Below are 17323 nucleotides of genomic sequence, written 5' to 3'. Positions count from 1 at the left end.
ATGTTTGTCTTACACAAACATAACGTGATCGCTCCAGAAGTTCCAATCGATTAGTGAGGAACTAGATGGAATAATGAAACTGTTATCCGAGTACAGAAACCGGTTAACTGTCTCACAAAATAATCGGTTTTTTTTTCTTCTTTTTGGACACTAATTTTCATTGTACCTTTTCTTTTAGAACCTTCGAAATTTTTATGCAATATAAAAATGAAACGAGTCGAAGAGAATTCATTTTTTTTTTTATATACAGGTTGTCCTTATATACAGGTTGTTTTATATACAGGTTTTATATACAGGTTTTATATACAGGTTGTCCCAAAAATAACTGCGTATTTTGGTGAAACTGATTTTTCAAATAAATTTCATTACAAGTATATTTGTTCATTTTTACATAAAACATGAGTATTTGTAATGTGTTAGATCTTATATTAAGTTTATTAAGCTATTCGCCCAAACTGCTATAAATAAGGTAACGTTTCAGGTATCTTACCGATTACCCATCATCAGACCGTACTGCTGACAGACTTCTCTTGCCGATGCTCCCACAAATCTGATGTTATTATATTCTTTGTTTGTGAAGATTTTCAAGATGAATACGTTTTAAAGAACTGGGTCTGTGCTTGACGAGGAGAGATGTTCGAAGAGGACCCAAAATTATTAGTTAAGGAGGGATCTCGAAGACTGAACATACCCAAGACACATTTCACAGAATTTTGCGTTCGACACTGATTGAAAAGCCCTTCCACATCCAACTGTTGCTTGACCTGCATGAAGAAGATTCTCCACGTCGCGCAGCAATGTGCAGAAGTTGTTGATCAAATCCAAAATTAATGGACCACACTATGAAATCTTGAAATTTTTTTTGTCTTCCTGAGACATTCATCTTTTCAGATAATTAAAATACGAATATACACTGTGCTGCCACTTTATTAGGTACATCCCTGCTGTGCACACAAATGGTCTGTCCCACAACGTTGCAAATCACATGACCACAGTTGTGGATATAAATGCATCAGAACACAACATTTCTAGTATCAGTTAAGCGCACAAACGGTAGCATGAATGGGGAAAGGGAGTGATCGAACGAACTTCGAACGTGGCATGGTAGTAGGTGCAAGACGTGCTCGACAAAGCATCTTTGAAACGGCAGTTCTCCTGAACTTCTCACGCACCACAGTTTCAAGGGTGTATTGAGAATGGTGCAACGAACAGAAAACATCCTCTCAACGGCACTCCTGTGGAAGAAAATCGCCTGTTGATGAGAGATGTCAGAAGAGGATGGCTAGAATTGTGCAAGCAAACTGACGGGCCACAATGTCGCACATCACGTCAGAATACAACATTGGTGCGCAGAACAAAATGTTGCTAACGGGCTACAACAGCCAACGGCCACTTCGCGTACCTTTGTTATCAATGAAGAACAAGATAGCACGCCTCCTGTGGGCACAGCACCACCAGCACTGGACTGTCGAGGATTGGAAAACAGTTGCTTGGTCTGACGAGTCGAAGTTCCTGGTGCATTATGTTGATGGAAGGCTCAGAATATATTCCTGGTTACGAATGCGGCAGTAGTGTGTTATATGCGCAAAAATGACAACACTGGTGGAATGCACAGCCGGTTAAACCATTTTGACGAACTTGATAGGTGAACTACAGCTGTAGCCATTGGTCAGACCCCAGGGTACACGTGATTTGAGTGTCCATGGTTCAAGCCTACGTGACAACTAAATACGGTGCTATTTCTTGTATTCTCTCTATCATGTGAACTGCTCTGACCATGTGGTCGTCCCAGAGTATAAACAGAATATTTAATTTATTTATAAACGTTGTGTTCAACGGTCTATAGGCTGCTTTTGAGGAATTCTCTATCTGTAAGGGTGTCGTCTCATGTCCTTCGACATATTTCTCTCCATTCTTAGAAACGTGTGTGGATAATGTTTTTTGGAGTTCTGCACAGTGCGTTAGACAAGATTCTTCTACAAATTCTGCCTCAAGCAAGATTTTAGAACCACCTATTTATAATTATATAAAATCGCGCCCATCGAATCTCCACTCGGCTGTGGCAGACTTTGTGGTTTATTAACCACCACTGAGTTGATGTATTCTCGACACCTGTGTCGTGCTGGCCCTTGACATCAATGTTTTCATCATTTTCTTACATGTACACAGCCCCCTCTTTAATAAAGCCGTTGTTTTGAACTTTTACCTTTCCTAATGCCGTGGTGGAATGCTGCCACTCATGCATTGTCTTTGTTCTCATAAAATAGCTTAACTTAATGCTCTTGATTCAACGGGCATTCATTCAATCCTATGGCGTTTGGGGTGGCAGCCTGGCTTTTAATAAGGAAAGTACTCTTTGGCAGTGAACAACTTACGGTGTATTTGGAAGAAGACGATTTATTACCCCCTGGTGGCGTTATGAATCATTTTTTATTCATGGTATTGTCCACCCCCACTGAATGTCATGTTGTATGACATCGTTCTCTGTAATCTGCCAAGTACCTTTGTTGTTATCATATTTTAAATCTTTTTTGAAGATGAAAGTACGCTTTAGTAAAAACTAAAGAAAAAGATTGCATGCATTCTAGTGTCGGTTTGCCTGTTTTGAGGCAAACAGACGAAAAACTCGAGTTTCTGGAAATGAAACCATGAAAAGGCAGCCTAAGACTAATTAACTGTTACCATGGTGTGCAAAGAAGTCCACAATGTTTTTTTTTTTATTTCCTCACCAGGTGGTACCGTTGGCTCGGTGACTTTACTCGTTTAAGTAGCGCAAAATGTAGTGTTCTTTCTGTGTAGAATGACAGATAGTAGTATAAAATTATTTTTTATCCTAATTAAGCTATGGTGTCTAACATCGAATTCAGTTCATGTTAAAAAGGGTGACATATTTATAAAAAATATATAAATAATCCTGAAGTTGAAAATAATTTTAAAAAAAAATCATAATGAAAATCAAGTTCGTTTGGCGAACAGTTGGAAAATTCGTTTGGCAAAGATTTGTTTGAAAAATCTTTTGGCGAAGAATTTTGTGTGAAAAATCGTTTGGCAAAGATTTGTGTGAAAAATCGTTTGGCAAAGATTTGTGTGAAAAATCGTTTGGCAAACATTTGTTTGAAAATTCTTTTGGCGAAGAATTTTGTGTGAAAAATCGTTTGGTGATTTGTTTGAAAAATCGTTTGGCGAAGAGTTTGTTCGAAAAATCGTTTGGCGAACTTCAAAATAAAATAAAAATGAATACAGCAGTTATAACTGGCCTATTTCATAACGAATTTTTTCCTATTTGACAAAGCACGAAGTTGGTTACTCCACATCGAAATTTTCCAATATCCAGTCCAAGAATGATTTCTAAAGCAGGAGCAAACATCATTTCTACGATATGGCCGTTATTTTGCAGGCAGACCGGTATTATTTTAGTAAACGCATTTCGAAGATTTGCCCATGGCAATAAACCAGTATTTCTTAAATTAGAAGACGCAAACGGATATTTATAGAGCAGAAGCTCGGCTACATGTTTCTTCCCTGCTTGAGTCTGTCAAATCCTCATGGCTTCTGACGCGTTCTCTTATTAAATCAGCACACGGTCGCCTTCGACCCACGACACGGGAAAGTTGTCGTAATTTACAGTGCGGTGGCTTCATTTTCCATTAAACTTAATTCGCAGATCCACGCTAGGATTCAAATAGCAAGTAGGGGAAAAAATATAATTCCACCTTCGATGTAATTTGCTCCATTAACACTACAATCACGCATTCTCATTTTTCTCAGCATGGCTCCGGGAATTCCATTTTCCACAATATTACGCGTTAAATTAATATTACAAGTAAATGGTCTGAGTGGAAAGCCAGGACGCTACGCACATGCTGCCATCTAGCGTTTGAAGGGTAAAATAGTGTTGAGAATCAAACATTGGTCCGGTAATTATAGATAAATAATAAAAATAAATGTTCTGTTATCAAATTGAACCAATTTTTTATATTAGTTGAAATTATGAATAGACAGATTTTAATAATAATAAATATAAATTTTTGTTATGAATTACCAATATTTTTAAATAGTTTGTTTCTGTTATTTTTCAATAAAATATGTTTAAATTAGAGCGCCATCTATTGGAGAACAAAAAAGTGCAGTTGGTTTCTATTACTTTCATGTTCAATTATAAAGATGGGATGCAATTATCAACGTGTTAGTCATGATTGTGCTAAATTTGATTATCATCTTTAGGCCTAATTAGGCTTAATTAAGCCTAGTGCTTTTCTGTCACAGTTTTATGGAGATCAATAGAGTGGGAATTTTCTTTTCTTTTTTTTAGGGGGGGGCAAAGAGAGCAAAAACAAGATTATGTTGATGTCTTAACGTCAGTAATCCATAATTAGAATATCATTTAGAATTTCGTAAAAGACATTTCAAAGAGTTGTTGATGGGTGGATCTTGAATTCGCGAATATACCATTCGGGTGTTAATTATCTTCTGGGATTTCGCAATATTACCTTGTTGGCGTTCTCCTCTCCTAATCTGCCTTATCATCCCATTAAGGCATTTACTTTCTCGTTGAATAATGATTCAGAAGTCAAGGTGCCATGTTTTGAATGACGGGGTTTGTGAAAGTAATTTTTTTCCGAAATTGCTTTTAAAGCTTTCTGTATAGACTTCGAGGGACACTTTGGCCGCCTCAGTGTCCTTTATAGTTGAAAGCAGAATATCGAGCAGTGCCAGGTCTCGTTACGCTCGGAGACTGGCCCTATTTCGTGGGCATTAGAAAGGACGCGGATCTCGCTGACGGTAATCGCCACCTGGCTCTGTGCCAAACAAAACGGTACTTCATCTAAACAAAGTGCGGAGGCACATTAATCCACACTGTCCTCCTGCGATTTCTGGGTGACATTGTTGCTACATGCTTCAGAGGGATGCCACCATTACTGGACTTTATTTTCTTTTAAGTTTTTCTTTGCTGTTGTGATTAGAGGTGGCTCGATGTGGCTCACCTTCACAAGGTCACAGGACTTTGTGAGAAGTAGCACTCATTGTTACTGTTCCCCTAGGCTGTGGTTGCCCTTTGTTTTCATTATTCGAGGATCATCTTAGAGCATTATGTAAGGAATCTTTTCAACTACCTTTAAAAGGTAGTTGATTGCTGGAACAAACTTCTGTCTGTTGTTGTGGAAGTTGATAGCTTAAATAAATCCAATGCAGAACTAGACAAACATTTGGAACGAACGGGTCAGTGAAATGGGAAGTTTTTTTTTTTTTTTTGGCTGATGCTGTATAAGCTTGCTTGTACCAAATTGAAACCTGCATTCGCACCAATCATTTATTTGTTCCTCATACAGTTCAAATACTCTAAAAAGAGTGAATGCATGTCCACAATAGAAAGGTGAACACTTCCAGCACATTTTATAAGTTTTGATAAAATTCTGTGTTCTTTTCAAAGAAATTATTTTTTTTATATTCCAATTACAGAGTTGTATTGGATAATCCTGTACATCCTCACCGGAACTCCGAGTTCCAGCATATGAATTTTCCAGCAGCTGGTAATATTACCATACTAGAGGATTGCCTGTTTAGCATCTGTAAAGACAAAATGATAGAAGTAAACCAGACTTATGTCCAGGTATCTCACTGTCCAATCCTTTCTTAAATTTTCACAGACCCTCTCGTTCTATAAGAATCATAGTTGGTCAACAGTCAGCAAATGAATATTTTCTAATATTCAGTCTACAACTGCTCTTTCTTAGGTTAAGAGTATGTCCTCTGTGCCACCTGTGAATGAAATAAAAATATAGTTGAGTTAGTGAACGACATTATACAAAACTTAAGAAAGATATCTCTGTTTAGTTTATTGAAATCCTAGGCTTTGAGTGCTTCAGTCAACTCCCCACTCAAATACTTCTTTATATCAATAACTAATCTTTGCTCTTCTCTGCGCATTTTCGAGCAAGGTTCCTCATCCATTCTGAGATGATGGAATAATTACTTTTTTGTCCCTACTCCTATGCATCGTACATAAAGACCATGGCAGACTGTTTCACAGTTGAGAGAGCTGCATATCATTTTTAACTGCATCGGTGGTATGCTTAGTAGTGCATAATCATTGCAAGTGGGTAACCAGAATTGGAACTTGATTAGGATTGATAACTAGTAATACACAACTACATCTTCAATATATTGGCAAAGAAAACATATCTTTGGCTTCTTTCTCGAACTGCACAAAGTTTTACGAATCAAAAGATGGTGGGCAATGAAGGTGGTTGGTACACAGAGTAGGCCATGCAATAATCAAGGATACCAAGCTGTGTTCAGGTACGATTGGGCTCTTTGCATTGTCCATAACAATGCTCAATATTCCGAAGATTGCACATTTTATATTAGCCAATTTTGTTCAAGAATAAAACTCCTTATAATTCATCCAAATACACGAAGTAAGTCCAAGGACCCACGACAGACCCAAAATGGTATGTCACGTGACAGTATAAGGCGTTTTAATGGTAATTACTTTATTGGGTAGCGTAATAGAGAAAAGAGAACTTTTTTTCTGCGTGATCAATCTGACAATTTCTTTCAGTTTAGGAGGAGGAGGAGGTGGAAGAAAGATTTCCTTTTTCCCTCTTTAGAAGATACCCGAGTGAAGCGACATTTTTCAAACTTACTTCTCCTTTTACATCCAGAGTATTTTGGCCGTCGCTTCTTTCTCCCCTACCCACCCGCGCCGGAGAGACTTTTTATCTCTCGCTTACCGGCATTGGTTTCGAAGATGACTTCCGATAATCGATGACATCTGGTTGCAAGTGGCGTGTCCGCAGTCCGTCCTGACAACGGAAGGATTGATTTTCTTTTTCTTGTGCCACACTACCGTTAACTGCCACACTTAGGGGTGATGTACGATTCCAAAACTGATAAGGGTGGCCACGCGGCACGTGAATGGGTCGTTGGCCCGCACGTAAACATTTATCTCCTTAGACGCTCCAGGGCACGTTTTGGACGGACGCCAGTGTAGCACGTGCCCCGTGTGTTGCCGTTCTATAAATACTTGAAAAATGGCATTTATTTGACTAGCTGGTGTTGACGACTAGGAGGAGTTAAACATAGCATGGGTGGTGTGAGTGGATGCTGCATTGTGTACAGCGACGATGGAAACACGGATACCTGAGCTGTTCCCTCATCGGATCTGGGTCACCAGGGCTTCCTTGCAGTGGCAGCGTGCTAAACTCCCACAACGGGGACCTTCGTCTGAGAAAATATTTCAGGGAACGGAATGATTTACGGGCGCCACAGCTGGTGAGTTTCTTTAGCACGAGCCTGCGATCAAGGATGAAAAATGAGGTCCTCTGCTTGCAATAATTATTGATTTTTTTTCTGCTCTTGGTTATATATTTAATGGTAACATTTCAGCTGAACGAATACATCAAAATAAATCATTTTTTTTAAAGAATTTGTCTGTAATCTTAAGAGTATTGTTGCACTCAAGGCGTTTGTCTATTACTGCCATCTACCGGGGATGATGACAATAAATCTTGCAGAAAAAAGACTCAAGTTTTAAGATTTACCACTTAAGATTAAGACTCAAGTTTTAAGATTTACCACTTAAGATTAAGACTCAAGTTTTAAGATTTACCACTTAAGATTAAGACTCAAGTTTTAAATACATTTTACGAAGCTGCAGAATAAAACCCAAATAGAATTTTTCGATGTAGTCGTCGACTGTTTTATGATTGATGAAATGAATATTGAAAAAGTGGACATTGATAAAACAGATGGTCCTGTTCACTCAATTAACCTTTAACTATCTGTCAAGTAGCCTTAGTTGAAGTGTTAAGATGGCAATGTGGGGTCTGGTTTAATGACAAATAAGAGGAGAAATTTTCATCGACAAAGGACGATTAGTCTTTTGAATAATTATTCCACCAGTAGATCTTTCTAAGATTTTGTCTTCCACCATGTTTGTTTAAAAACTACAGACGTCTGGAATGTCTTTATTGTTCTAAATACTTCAGTGATTGATGGTCCACAGTGGCAGACAAGACTGCTATACAAATTATGCATATTCAGACATAAAAATAGATGGAGCCATTAGAGATTTGTGGTAGTATTTTTACAGCCTTGACATACGTTTCAAGGTTATTTTCCCCATTTATACAGTATATTAAAAACAGCGCATCGGATTTTATAGCCCCAGCCAAATTTAAATATACCGGTAAAACGACATTCGCTGTCACTTCTTTAATATTCCAGAAGATGGCGCTGCATCGGTAATGAATTGGTTCTTGATGAATTGCCAGCGAATGCCTACATGCCCAACTAAAGATTAAACTAATCCATAGAGCGTAAAGTGAAATTAATCAAGAGGAAAGGTCTTTAAGTAGAAGACATTCCAGTTAGCCTTGGTTATGTTGACATTTTTTAGTCCCTGCCAAAAGGATGCAGAAGAGAAACTGAAGCCATATATAGTAATAAAGTGAATTGCTAGGAAACATTACTTTTTGGATATTTTTCTCCTTTTTATGACTTCAAGGTCCTTAGAATTTCCAGCGTATGTATTTCAACACTTTTGCCGCCTACGACTTCCCCTTAATAATTCCCCTATTGGTATTTTCTTCCTGATGACGTGATTGAATTTCCAGTATTGCTCATCTGTTTTGTAACACCCTCAATTGACCTTTTCTCTCTCAGGAAGCTTTTTGATGCAACAACGGATAATTTCTCGGTTAAAAATCCCCCCAATTTTTGGAAAGATGCACAGAGGACATGAATGTTTCACCAACTAAACCGAAAAAGGCTCACCATCGGCCTTTGTGCACAATTAATGAGGAAAAACTTGCAGTTCCCCTTCACAGCAATCAAATTAAGGAAACCACCTTTCCTATATAGGTCATGGCGATGACGTATCTGCTTGTTTACCACCTGAGACAAGCGATGTCCTTTGTCGCACGAAACAACTTAATTGAGAAAAGTACTGGCGAAAGTAAGTGTGTATCGACTCAAGATGTCAACACGACGAAAAGAAAATCCGCCATGACATATCCCCGAGGTAGTTTAGAAGAGCCAATGGAACGAGGTACTTCCTTCTCTTTGACATTTAAAATGTTTGTTGATTTAGAGAGGAATGGTATCTCTGGACGCTGTACAAAGTTAAAGCTGATGATTTATCCGAGGCTTAGTATCTTAAACTCAGGGGGTTAGAATAAATTAAATAATTCTAATTAATAAAATGATCGTAATTTTTTTGGACAAGGAATGACATCTAATGATTTTATTCTATATGAGGTGTATTTTTGGTGGTGCATTTAGATTAATTTTTATTTAAGTTGAATCCTGCACAGCATCATTGGCCGTAAGATATAAATCAAATTATTTTATAAATATAATTTGTATTAATTTTAATAAGTTCCATTTAAAGACTTACTAATTTTCATGACATTTTTAGGAAAAAAAATTGGATTCATTCTACCAGGAAGGAAGGAGATGATTGATCCGATGGCTGGTCATCAGTATTTCCTAAGATTAGCTATTGTGGAGTTTTAATATTTCTAGAGGACTAGGAATTTCCATGGTTTAACTTGTAGAGTGCCAAAAAGAATTGACTTCGATAGGTTGTATTCTGAACAAGGCGGTTTAAGTATCTCATCATGCAAAGCTCAGTTGAAAAACTGGCCACATGATTGATTCACATAAGATGTGGATCGATGTACAGTGAGCCCTCGCTTTAGTGGATCTCGATTTAATACGTCAGAAATAATGGAGGGTCTACCGAAGCCAGGCTTTTATTCCGTACTAGACCCGGTGACTTAACTGTTTCAGTCCAGTGGTATTTGCCATTAATATACACTGAGTGATCACTGAATTATGACCACCTCGATGAAGCCGACCGGGCTAGCCGAGTGGGTAAAGTACCTGCCCGGCAACCCAAAGGTCGCGGGTTCGATTCCCGCCTCGGGCTTGGATCAAAGTACTGCAAAAAACCTTGGGAGGTGCAATATGGCCACAGAAGCCGATGCGCCAACAACTACCAAATCAAAAAAAAAAAAAAAAAAACCACCTCGATGAAAATTGAATGTGACCACGTGAGGTACGAGAGTGCGGAGTTAGTCGACCTACATAGCATAGATAAGATGTCAGTGGTTCAGTAGGTAGTAAAATTCCGAGCGTGATAGGTAAAAGGAAGGATTTATCGGACTTTGATAAAGGACAGAGTGTGGGTGCTCGACGTGCTGTGGTGCCTTGATTTCCCAAACGGCTGAACTGGTGGGGTGTTCGAGAGCCGCCATACTTAAAGTGTACCAGGACTGGCGTCAAAATGATCAAACAACGACCCGACTGGAAAACAGCAAAGGTCATCGAAAGGTTGATGTTAGAGGTGAGCGCCGGGTCTGATGACTCGTACAGACGAACAGGCCAGCACTGTTGAAGAGTTGACTACCCAACACAACGTGGGCCAACCCGGAACAATATCTGCTATGACCATGCGTTGCGTCGCACGTATGGGCTATACCAGCAGACAACTCCTACGGCATCCTCTCCTAACCAAGGTTAATCGGCGTAAAAGACTCGCCTGGGGCAAAGAGCATGCAAGGTGGACGTTAGAAGACTGGAAGAAGGTGTGCTGGTCGGATGAGTCCCATTATTTACTCCACACCGTGGATGGTCGTGTACGGATTTGGCGTCAACAACATGAGCTTCTTCATCCATCATGCATGGTATCAAAAGTGCAGGCCGGTGGAGGCGGTTGTATGGTGTGGGGCGTGTTTCACTGCAAGGAACTTGAACCCCTGGTGCATGTGGAACAACGGATCAGTGGTCTCCGCTTTCATCAACTGCTTGCGGACTGTGTACACCCCGCTATGTTACACTTTTTCACGAATGGCGATGGTGTCTTCCAAGATGACAATGCGCCGAGCCACCGGGCACTTGTTCAGCAGGAATGGTTTGAGGAACACAGTTCTGACTTCCAGCCTCGATTGGCCGTTGTCAAAGTTTGTTGATGATTTAAAGGTAGGAAGAGTGGTTAATGACCAGGATACAGGGTGGAGTTCCCCAAGGATCAGTATTAGGACCACTGTTGTTTTTAATTTTCATAAACGACATTGCTTGAAGGGATAGAGGGCGTGATGTCTAAATTTGCAGATGATGTTAAAATTGGTAGAGTAGTTAATGATCACTGTCAAGCTGAGCTTCTTCAGAGAGACCTAGATAGACTTCAGGATTGGTCAGAAAAATGGCAGCTATGCTTTAATCCAACAAGGTGTAAGGTATTACACCTTGTTGGATTAAACACCGAAAGAGGGAGAACTGATAAATAGTTGGTGCGTGTATTCAGCGCCAAAGCAACTAAGGAGTCAAATATAAACACCACCCTCGAGCTTTTCGGCAGCTGAGCCCCACAATCTAGTGTAATACCTTACACCTTGTTGGATGAGATCAGCAAAAGGGCGTCCTTACGAAGCAAGACTTCGAATATGTGGGTTGCAGAGTTTGGAAACTAGACACCTTAGAGGAGATTTGATTGAGGTGTTTAAGGCTCTGAGAGGCATCAGTAAAATGAATGAGGACGAAATTTTCAAGGTTATAAATGATGCTAGAACTAGGGGACATAAATTCAAGTTACGGGAGGAGATGTTTATATTGGATTGCAGGAAGTTTTATTTTAGACAGCAAGTTATAAATTATTGTAATAAATTGCCTACATGGGTGGTAGAGGCTGACAGTTTGGGGAAATTCAAAGGTCATCTGGATAGTACCTTCGGGCGAGGGAAACGCATAGGATGATAGGTTTAATTTCCTTTTCTTTTATTAATTATCAGTTTTTTTTTTGGCTGGTGCAGCATAAGCCATAGGCTTTCTTGCACCATGCGGCCATTACTAATACTAATTTTATTTTCAAAATGACTTAGATCCGTTGCATAATTTGTCCAAAAAATTGCAACTTTGATGCTTATAAATCTTAGCAACGAAAGAACTGAAATCCAGGAGTTGCAAGCTAGTGAGAGTGAAGTTACAAATGATCTAGGGCGTAAAAGGACTTGAGGGGTTATGAATGAGACATGAAATTTTTCACGCAGTGTAAACAGGCGGCCAGGAAAGCACACGGTTTCCTGTCTTCATATAAGAAGAGGAAATTAAGGCAGCGTTTAGAACATTGTGTTCAGCTCTGGGTTCAAAGAAAGACAACCATATTGGTTAAAGGTGCTAATCGATGTCAATATGACATGGTCTCTGTGGTCTGCTTGCTTTATCTTTGAGACTAATATCTGAATGTGAAACCGCAACACGTGGCGCCATCTTGTTTTCAGAACCAGTAATATTCCAACGTGGTACTCAGTTTTAATAATAAAAATCGGTCAACTACTGAGTGCCGCCTCAACACTGGTCCTCTGAGTACTTCCTTGCCGGGACAACTCCAGCTTTGAAAATTGTTAAAAAACACTCAAGATGAAGGGTCCGTAATCAGGAATGGTCGTTAGTGTAGTATCTCAAATAGAGAGCTTTATGGTAACTGAAAAGTTTCTAGTACCCCGGCTTGGCCTAACGAAAACGTTGTCTATTTGAGTCTTCCCAGTTGTTGTGAATGATAAGGGTGGGAGAAGCGACTCCGTCTTCTTCCTGGAGAAGCAATTAAAGTCTTGAGGGAGAAGCGACTGGCAGGTGAGGGCCGTTCAAGAGTCTGCGTAGGTTCCTCCTCACCACCGCCGCCTCAACACTGGCTTTCTGAGTACCTCCTTACCTGGACAACTCCAGCTTTGAAAATTGTTAAAAAATACTTCTCGTGGCAAAATTTATAAATGACCTTTATAGAATTATTAACTAACTATTTAGCAACTTTTTTGTCACCAAAAGGAGAGTTACTTAGTACAAAGCGCGCTATGGAAGTGCAATAAAAAAATTGGTTTTATAATTTTAGAAGAAGAAATAGAAGGGAGGGACATGAAAATTATTCCCATTTTCCTGTCTGGTACCTCCATTTTTAATTTTAAATCTATTTTAAAATTATATTTTAAGCCTACTCATTGAGCTCTTTCCAACGGTGTATAATAAGCTATAGGTTGTCCACAACATTTTTGTCCCTCCCCCCCATTTCTCAGACAAATTTTTGTCAACAACGATCAATATGGCGTTATGTTGGCCCACATGATGTACAAACCCATGCAAAATTGTGTTGGTTGAGTGGTTCCAGAGATACAATACTGTGACAGACAGACACCCGAGTGACATTTTAAGGGTCCTTCGTTAGACTGCGGACTCTAAAAAGTATTCTCAGGGCCTCTTCGTGCCCTTTATGCTTTCCCCTATTAACAATGACAGCATTTCAGTTCGTTGAATAAAAACGCAACCAAAAGGAAGTTTGTTTTAATGATAAACAATTGTGCTCTTAGAATGGCTCCTCATAAATTGCGTGTGCATTTTTGAAGGCCGTGTCCCTGCAATTCAACTTTACTTGAAATAATTGCAGCACCGGATGACCTTCAGTGATTAATAAATGCAAATGAGAGTTATCTTAAATAAAAACATCGCGCATAATTGCCAAAACCCTTGGATGGGTTGAGGATTGTGGGGCTCAGCTGCCGAAAAGCTCGAGGGTGGTGTTTATATTTGACTCCTTAGTTGCTTTGGCGCTGAATACACGCACCAACTATTTATCAGTTCTCCCTCTTTCGGTGAGTACGTAATCCATCGAACTTCATCTACCTTACTCTTTATAAAGTCATTACTGGGTTATAAGTAGTGTTCATTCAACTTGTTAAGGGTGTTGTACCTAACTTTATTACATGGCATTTAAGGGATTTCTACGCTACTTAGTGGCGGCACTGAAGGATGCCATCTTCCTGTTTGCCCTTGTCCAATGTTTCTACTTTGTTTCATTATTACTGTTAGTCAGAGGCGATCTGTTTTACTCATCAGAGTTTGCAGTGGGTGGAAAATTACGTGAATTCAGTAACCGCCGCCTTAGGTAAGGACCCAAGTCCGTTACGGTTGCTCTACCTTTAAGACAAAGGTTGGTGTTCCGTGTCCGCCAAAGAGAAACCGTTCTCTGACCGAACGCTTATCTGAGTAGAATGCTAAGTAGCAATTTCATGCAGTTTCTAGGGATTAACCGAGACGTAGTGAAAATCCTGATCGTCTAATCTCATTCTCTTCTTGACACCACTCAGATTTATTGTCCAATTTTCGGATTTCCGGTTCACAGTCTACCGGTCATATTATGCCCTACACTGTACATGTTGTACAGGAAGGAAGGGATTGGTTTTCGGTCTGAGACTGTTCTCGCTGTCAAGAAACTTCGGAAAGAAAACGCCACTCTGCCCACGTTTGGGGGTGAAAGTTTGGTTATAGTCTGCTGAGTATCCGTCCATCTTTTCTGTTTAGTTATCTGCTTCTTCGACTTTCAGTGTCATCTTAACCACTGGACTGTAGAATAGGTATGAACTCGTCTCAAGTTCGCTGTATCGCGGTGTATTTTTAATTTTCTTATAACCGTTTTTCTCATTTTAAATCCGGTGACTGTTAGAATAGAGATGGGTTTACATCATTTAGATTCGTGTGCATATGCAAATGCGTATTGTGGTCATTGTAATTAGTGCATATATTACAAGTAATACTGCATATTCCTTGTAAAATTTTACCACAGATGGCATTATTGTGTCGCTTGCTGAATGAACTTTCCATACAAGAAAGAATTGCGATTGACCATCGTGAATTATGGCCAGATGAAGGAAAAGCAAGAAAATTTCCAGAGAAGTCACTTTTAACCAAGCCATGTACTTCAAAAGAAGAGAAAAGTGATTTTTCAAAGAATGTGCGTCTCGCCCTGCAATATCCCTTTCAAAGGATATTGCAATATCCCTTGAAAGGGATATTGCAGTAGAAAACAACTCAGGATTTCACACTTTAAGGAAAATAGATGAATTTATAAATGGAAAAAGAAATGAAGTTCCATTTCAAGTAGAGGCTTCAGAAGCTCACATTTTTGAATACAGCCCAGCCACTTCCATTGAAGTAGAAAGGTCATTCTTTGCCAATGAAAAAGAGCTTAGACGATAAACGCCACAAATTTACAATGGACCACTTTGAGAAATATATTATTGTGTATTGTAACAAAAATTAATGAGTTGAATACAAAGAAATTGTGGTTTAATTATTTATAATATTGTTGGTGCATAAAATATGCACCGAAATGCATATATTATTCCCATAAATTTTGTGAAGAAAGGCAGACAACGGAGTTGGCGGTCTAGATGGTCCCATAACAGCTCTACTGGATTTAAGTCAAACGATTTGGGTAGCCTTGCAATACTCCCTTCTGTTGTTTAGTTGCTAGAAAGTCCCTGCACAGCTTAGAGCTGTGCTTTGGCTCATTGTCTTGTTGTAATATAAAATTTCTTCCACAAAGTTGAAGTCCAGAGATTATTATTATATTATGTTCTAGAATTTTTTACAGCGTTATTTTCTTAAAATTCCTTCAATTCTGACAATGTCATCCACTCCAGATCACGATGGAACCACCACCGTGCTTGACTGTAGGCACAAAACAATGTGGCACCAAATTTTCTGGAATTCATCGTTTCACAAACTCTACGCTTGGATCCAAAAATTTCGAATTTGGATTCATTCCACAGTACGTTTTTGCACTTTATTGTCTGATATTCTTGGTTCTTAGCCGAAGGTAACTGTTTCTTTCAATTTTCTGGTTTTAATAAGCGCTTTCGGACCATGAGGTCCTGCTTGTTTAAGACGAAGTTTTACAGTGGATGTAGACAAGGCAGTTTCTCGCTTCCTATTGAACTCAGCTCGCATTTCAGGTGCAGTAAGTCATCGATTGCGTTTAGAAATCACTGTTAAGGTCTTTTTTTTAAGCGCGGTCGTCTTGATGGTGGTCTTCCCTTAAACTGCCAGTCTCCTCGAATCTTCGAATGGTAGTTTGTACTCCTTTAACATGAAACGCCTAGTTTTTTTGCAAATATTTCTCGTGGAATAACTTTATTTATACAGAGTTTTAATAGAATTTCCTTATTTCTCGTCATGAAACACCCAACTTGCACCAAATACTCTTTCTGAGTGACCGGTGTTCGATTTTATAAATTGACGTCTGACTGGAGGAATTTCTAAAGGTCTCTTCAATCGGGGTCACAGTACACATCAACGAATATGGTCAGAGTTGCTGAATCTCGAAAAAAACCAACATTTGGAAATAAACAATAAGTTTAAAACCAGAGGCAAAATAAAAACGAAAGATGTCGTTGCAATCGTCGATATGACGTCATCAAACCACAACTACGTCACGAAATGAGGAAACGCGACTAACCGTTCCGAGGGTCAGAAGTTACATTTTCATTACTAGTAGCTCAACTGTTTCTTTAGAACTCGTTTTGCTTCGAAATTTGATTTTAAATATTCCAACACGTAAGTCATGCTCGTTTGCCTTCCAGCGAAAAAAAGTTGCGTCTGGTTTTTAGCCTCGCAATCAGCGAAGAGGAAAATTCTTGCCTGGGGACAAATGCAAGTTCGGCACGTGGGCTCTCCGTGAACGAGACATGCATCTTCTGTGTGCGTAGATGTCTGCTGATCTTCGAACATATAGCCATGGCCTTGAACACCTGGGTAAGTTAAACGATTTTATTCAAATATTTATCGTGAAATTCGTTTCTTTAGGACTTGAGTCGCTTCAGGAGTGCTCGGTAATGACTCTTAAGTGTGCATACACTTCGTCAGTATGATTTAAGAAAAGAAAACTGATTTAGGGAACACCTCGAAGCATCCCAAGTGTGTCTTTACAATGTCTTCTCTCTCTCTCTCTCTCTGTTTATTAATGGTTTGCAATGTTATTAACTGCTCTATCGTGCCCTACCACCATTTGTTCTGGTAAACGGCAATAGCAAAGTAAGACCATTTACAATAAGTGGCTTCTAGGAAGGACACTCATTAAGGGGTGCTAATTTCAGTGATATATCTTAAAGTAATGCGTCACACTAACTGATTTTTTCTTATCCCTGTTCTTAATGTATTTATAAGATTAGAAGCGTAAAGTGTGTCGCGTAGTAAGTAACTGTAACACTGATTTAAATATTAAAACGCATGCTTATTGGTTGTAGTTTCATGCGCCATCTGCATTTAACTTATAGCGATATTATAAACGTCTTCACTAAACAAATAAATGATGGGAAGTTCAAACTTATGAGAATGATTTGGAGTAAAAATACAAGGTCTGTGCGCCATCTTGGGTAGCACAGTTGGTAGGATTGCCATCCTTCGGGTGGAAAAGACTTGAGTTCGAGTCCTCGATGACGGGAGGAATTTTTATGAGGCTTTTTCACAACGTGGTTGAATTAGGCGGTCT

At 39.2% G+C, this 17323-nt stretch overlaps 1 protein-coding gene across 2 annotated transcripts in view; it reads left to right on the top strand.

The window, feature by feature from the left end:
- Nucleotides 1–17323, top strand: part of LOC150078912 (uncharacterized) — a 72768-nt gene that overhangs the window by 36113 nt on the left and 19332 nt on the right. Inside the window, exon 1 of one of the 2 annotated variants that reach the window (XM_090382439.1) lies at nucleotides 16333–16587. The exons of the other annotated variant lie outside the window; for it this stretch is intronic. Coding sequence (XP_090238565.1) covers nucleotides 16570–16587 — 18 coding nt within the window. The 5' untranslated portion in view covers nucleotides 16333–16569. Of the gene's footprint in view, nucleotides 1–16332; nucleotides 16588–17323 lie in introns of those variants that run through there. 2 annotated transcript variants of the gene reach the window in all.

The sequence above is a fragment of the Mastigoproctus giganteus genome, chromosome 10 (assembly GCF_048544385.1).
Source record: "Mastigoproctus giganteus isolate SK-2022 chromosome 10, ASM4854438v1, whole genome shotgun sequence".
NCBI classification, from domain to species: domain Eukaryota; kingdom Metazoa; phylum Arthropoda; class Arachnida; order Uropygi; family Thelyphonidae; genus Mastigoproctus; species Mastigoproctus giganteus.
Note: the sequence above shows the minus strand (reverse complement) of the source record. Positions and strands in the feature narration are given on the sequence as shown.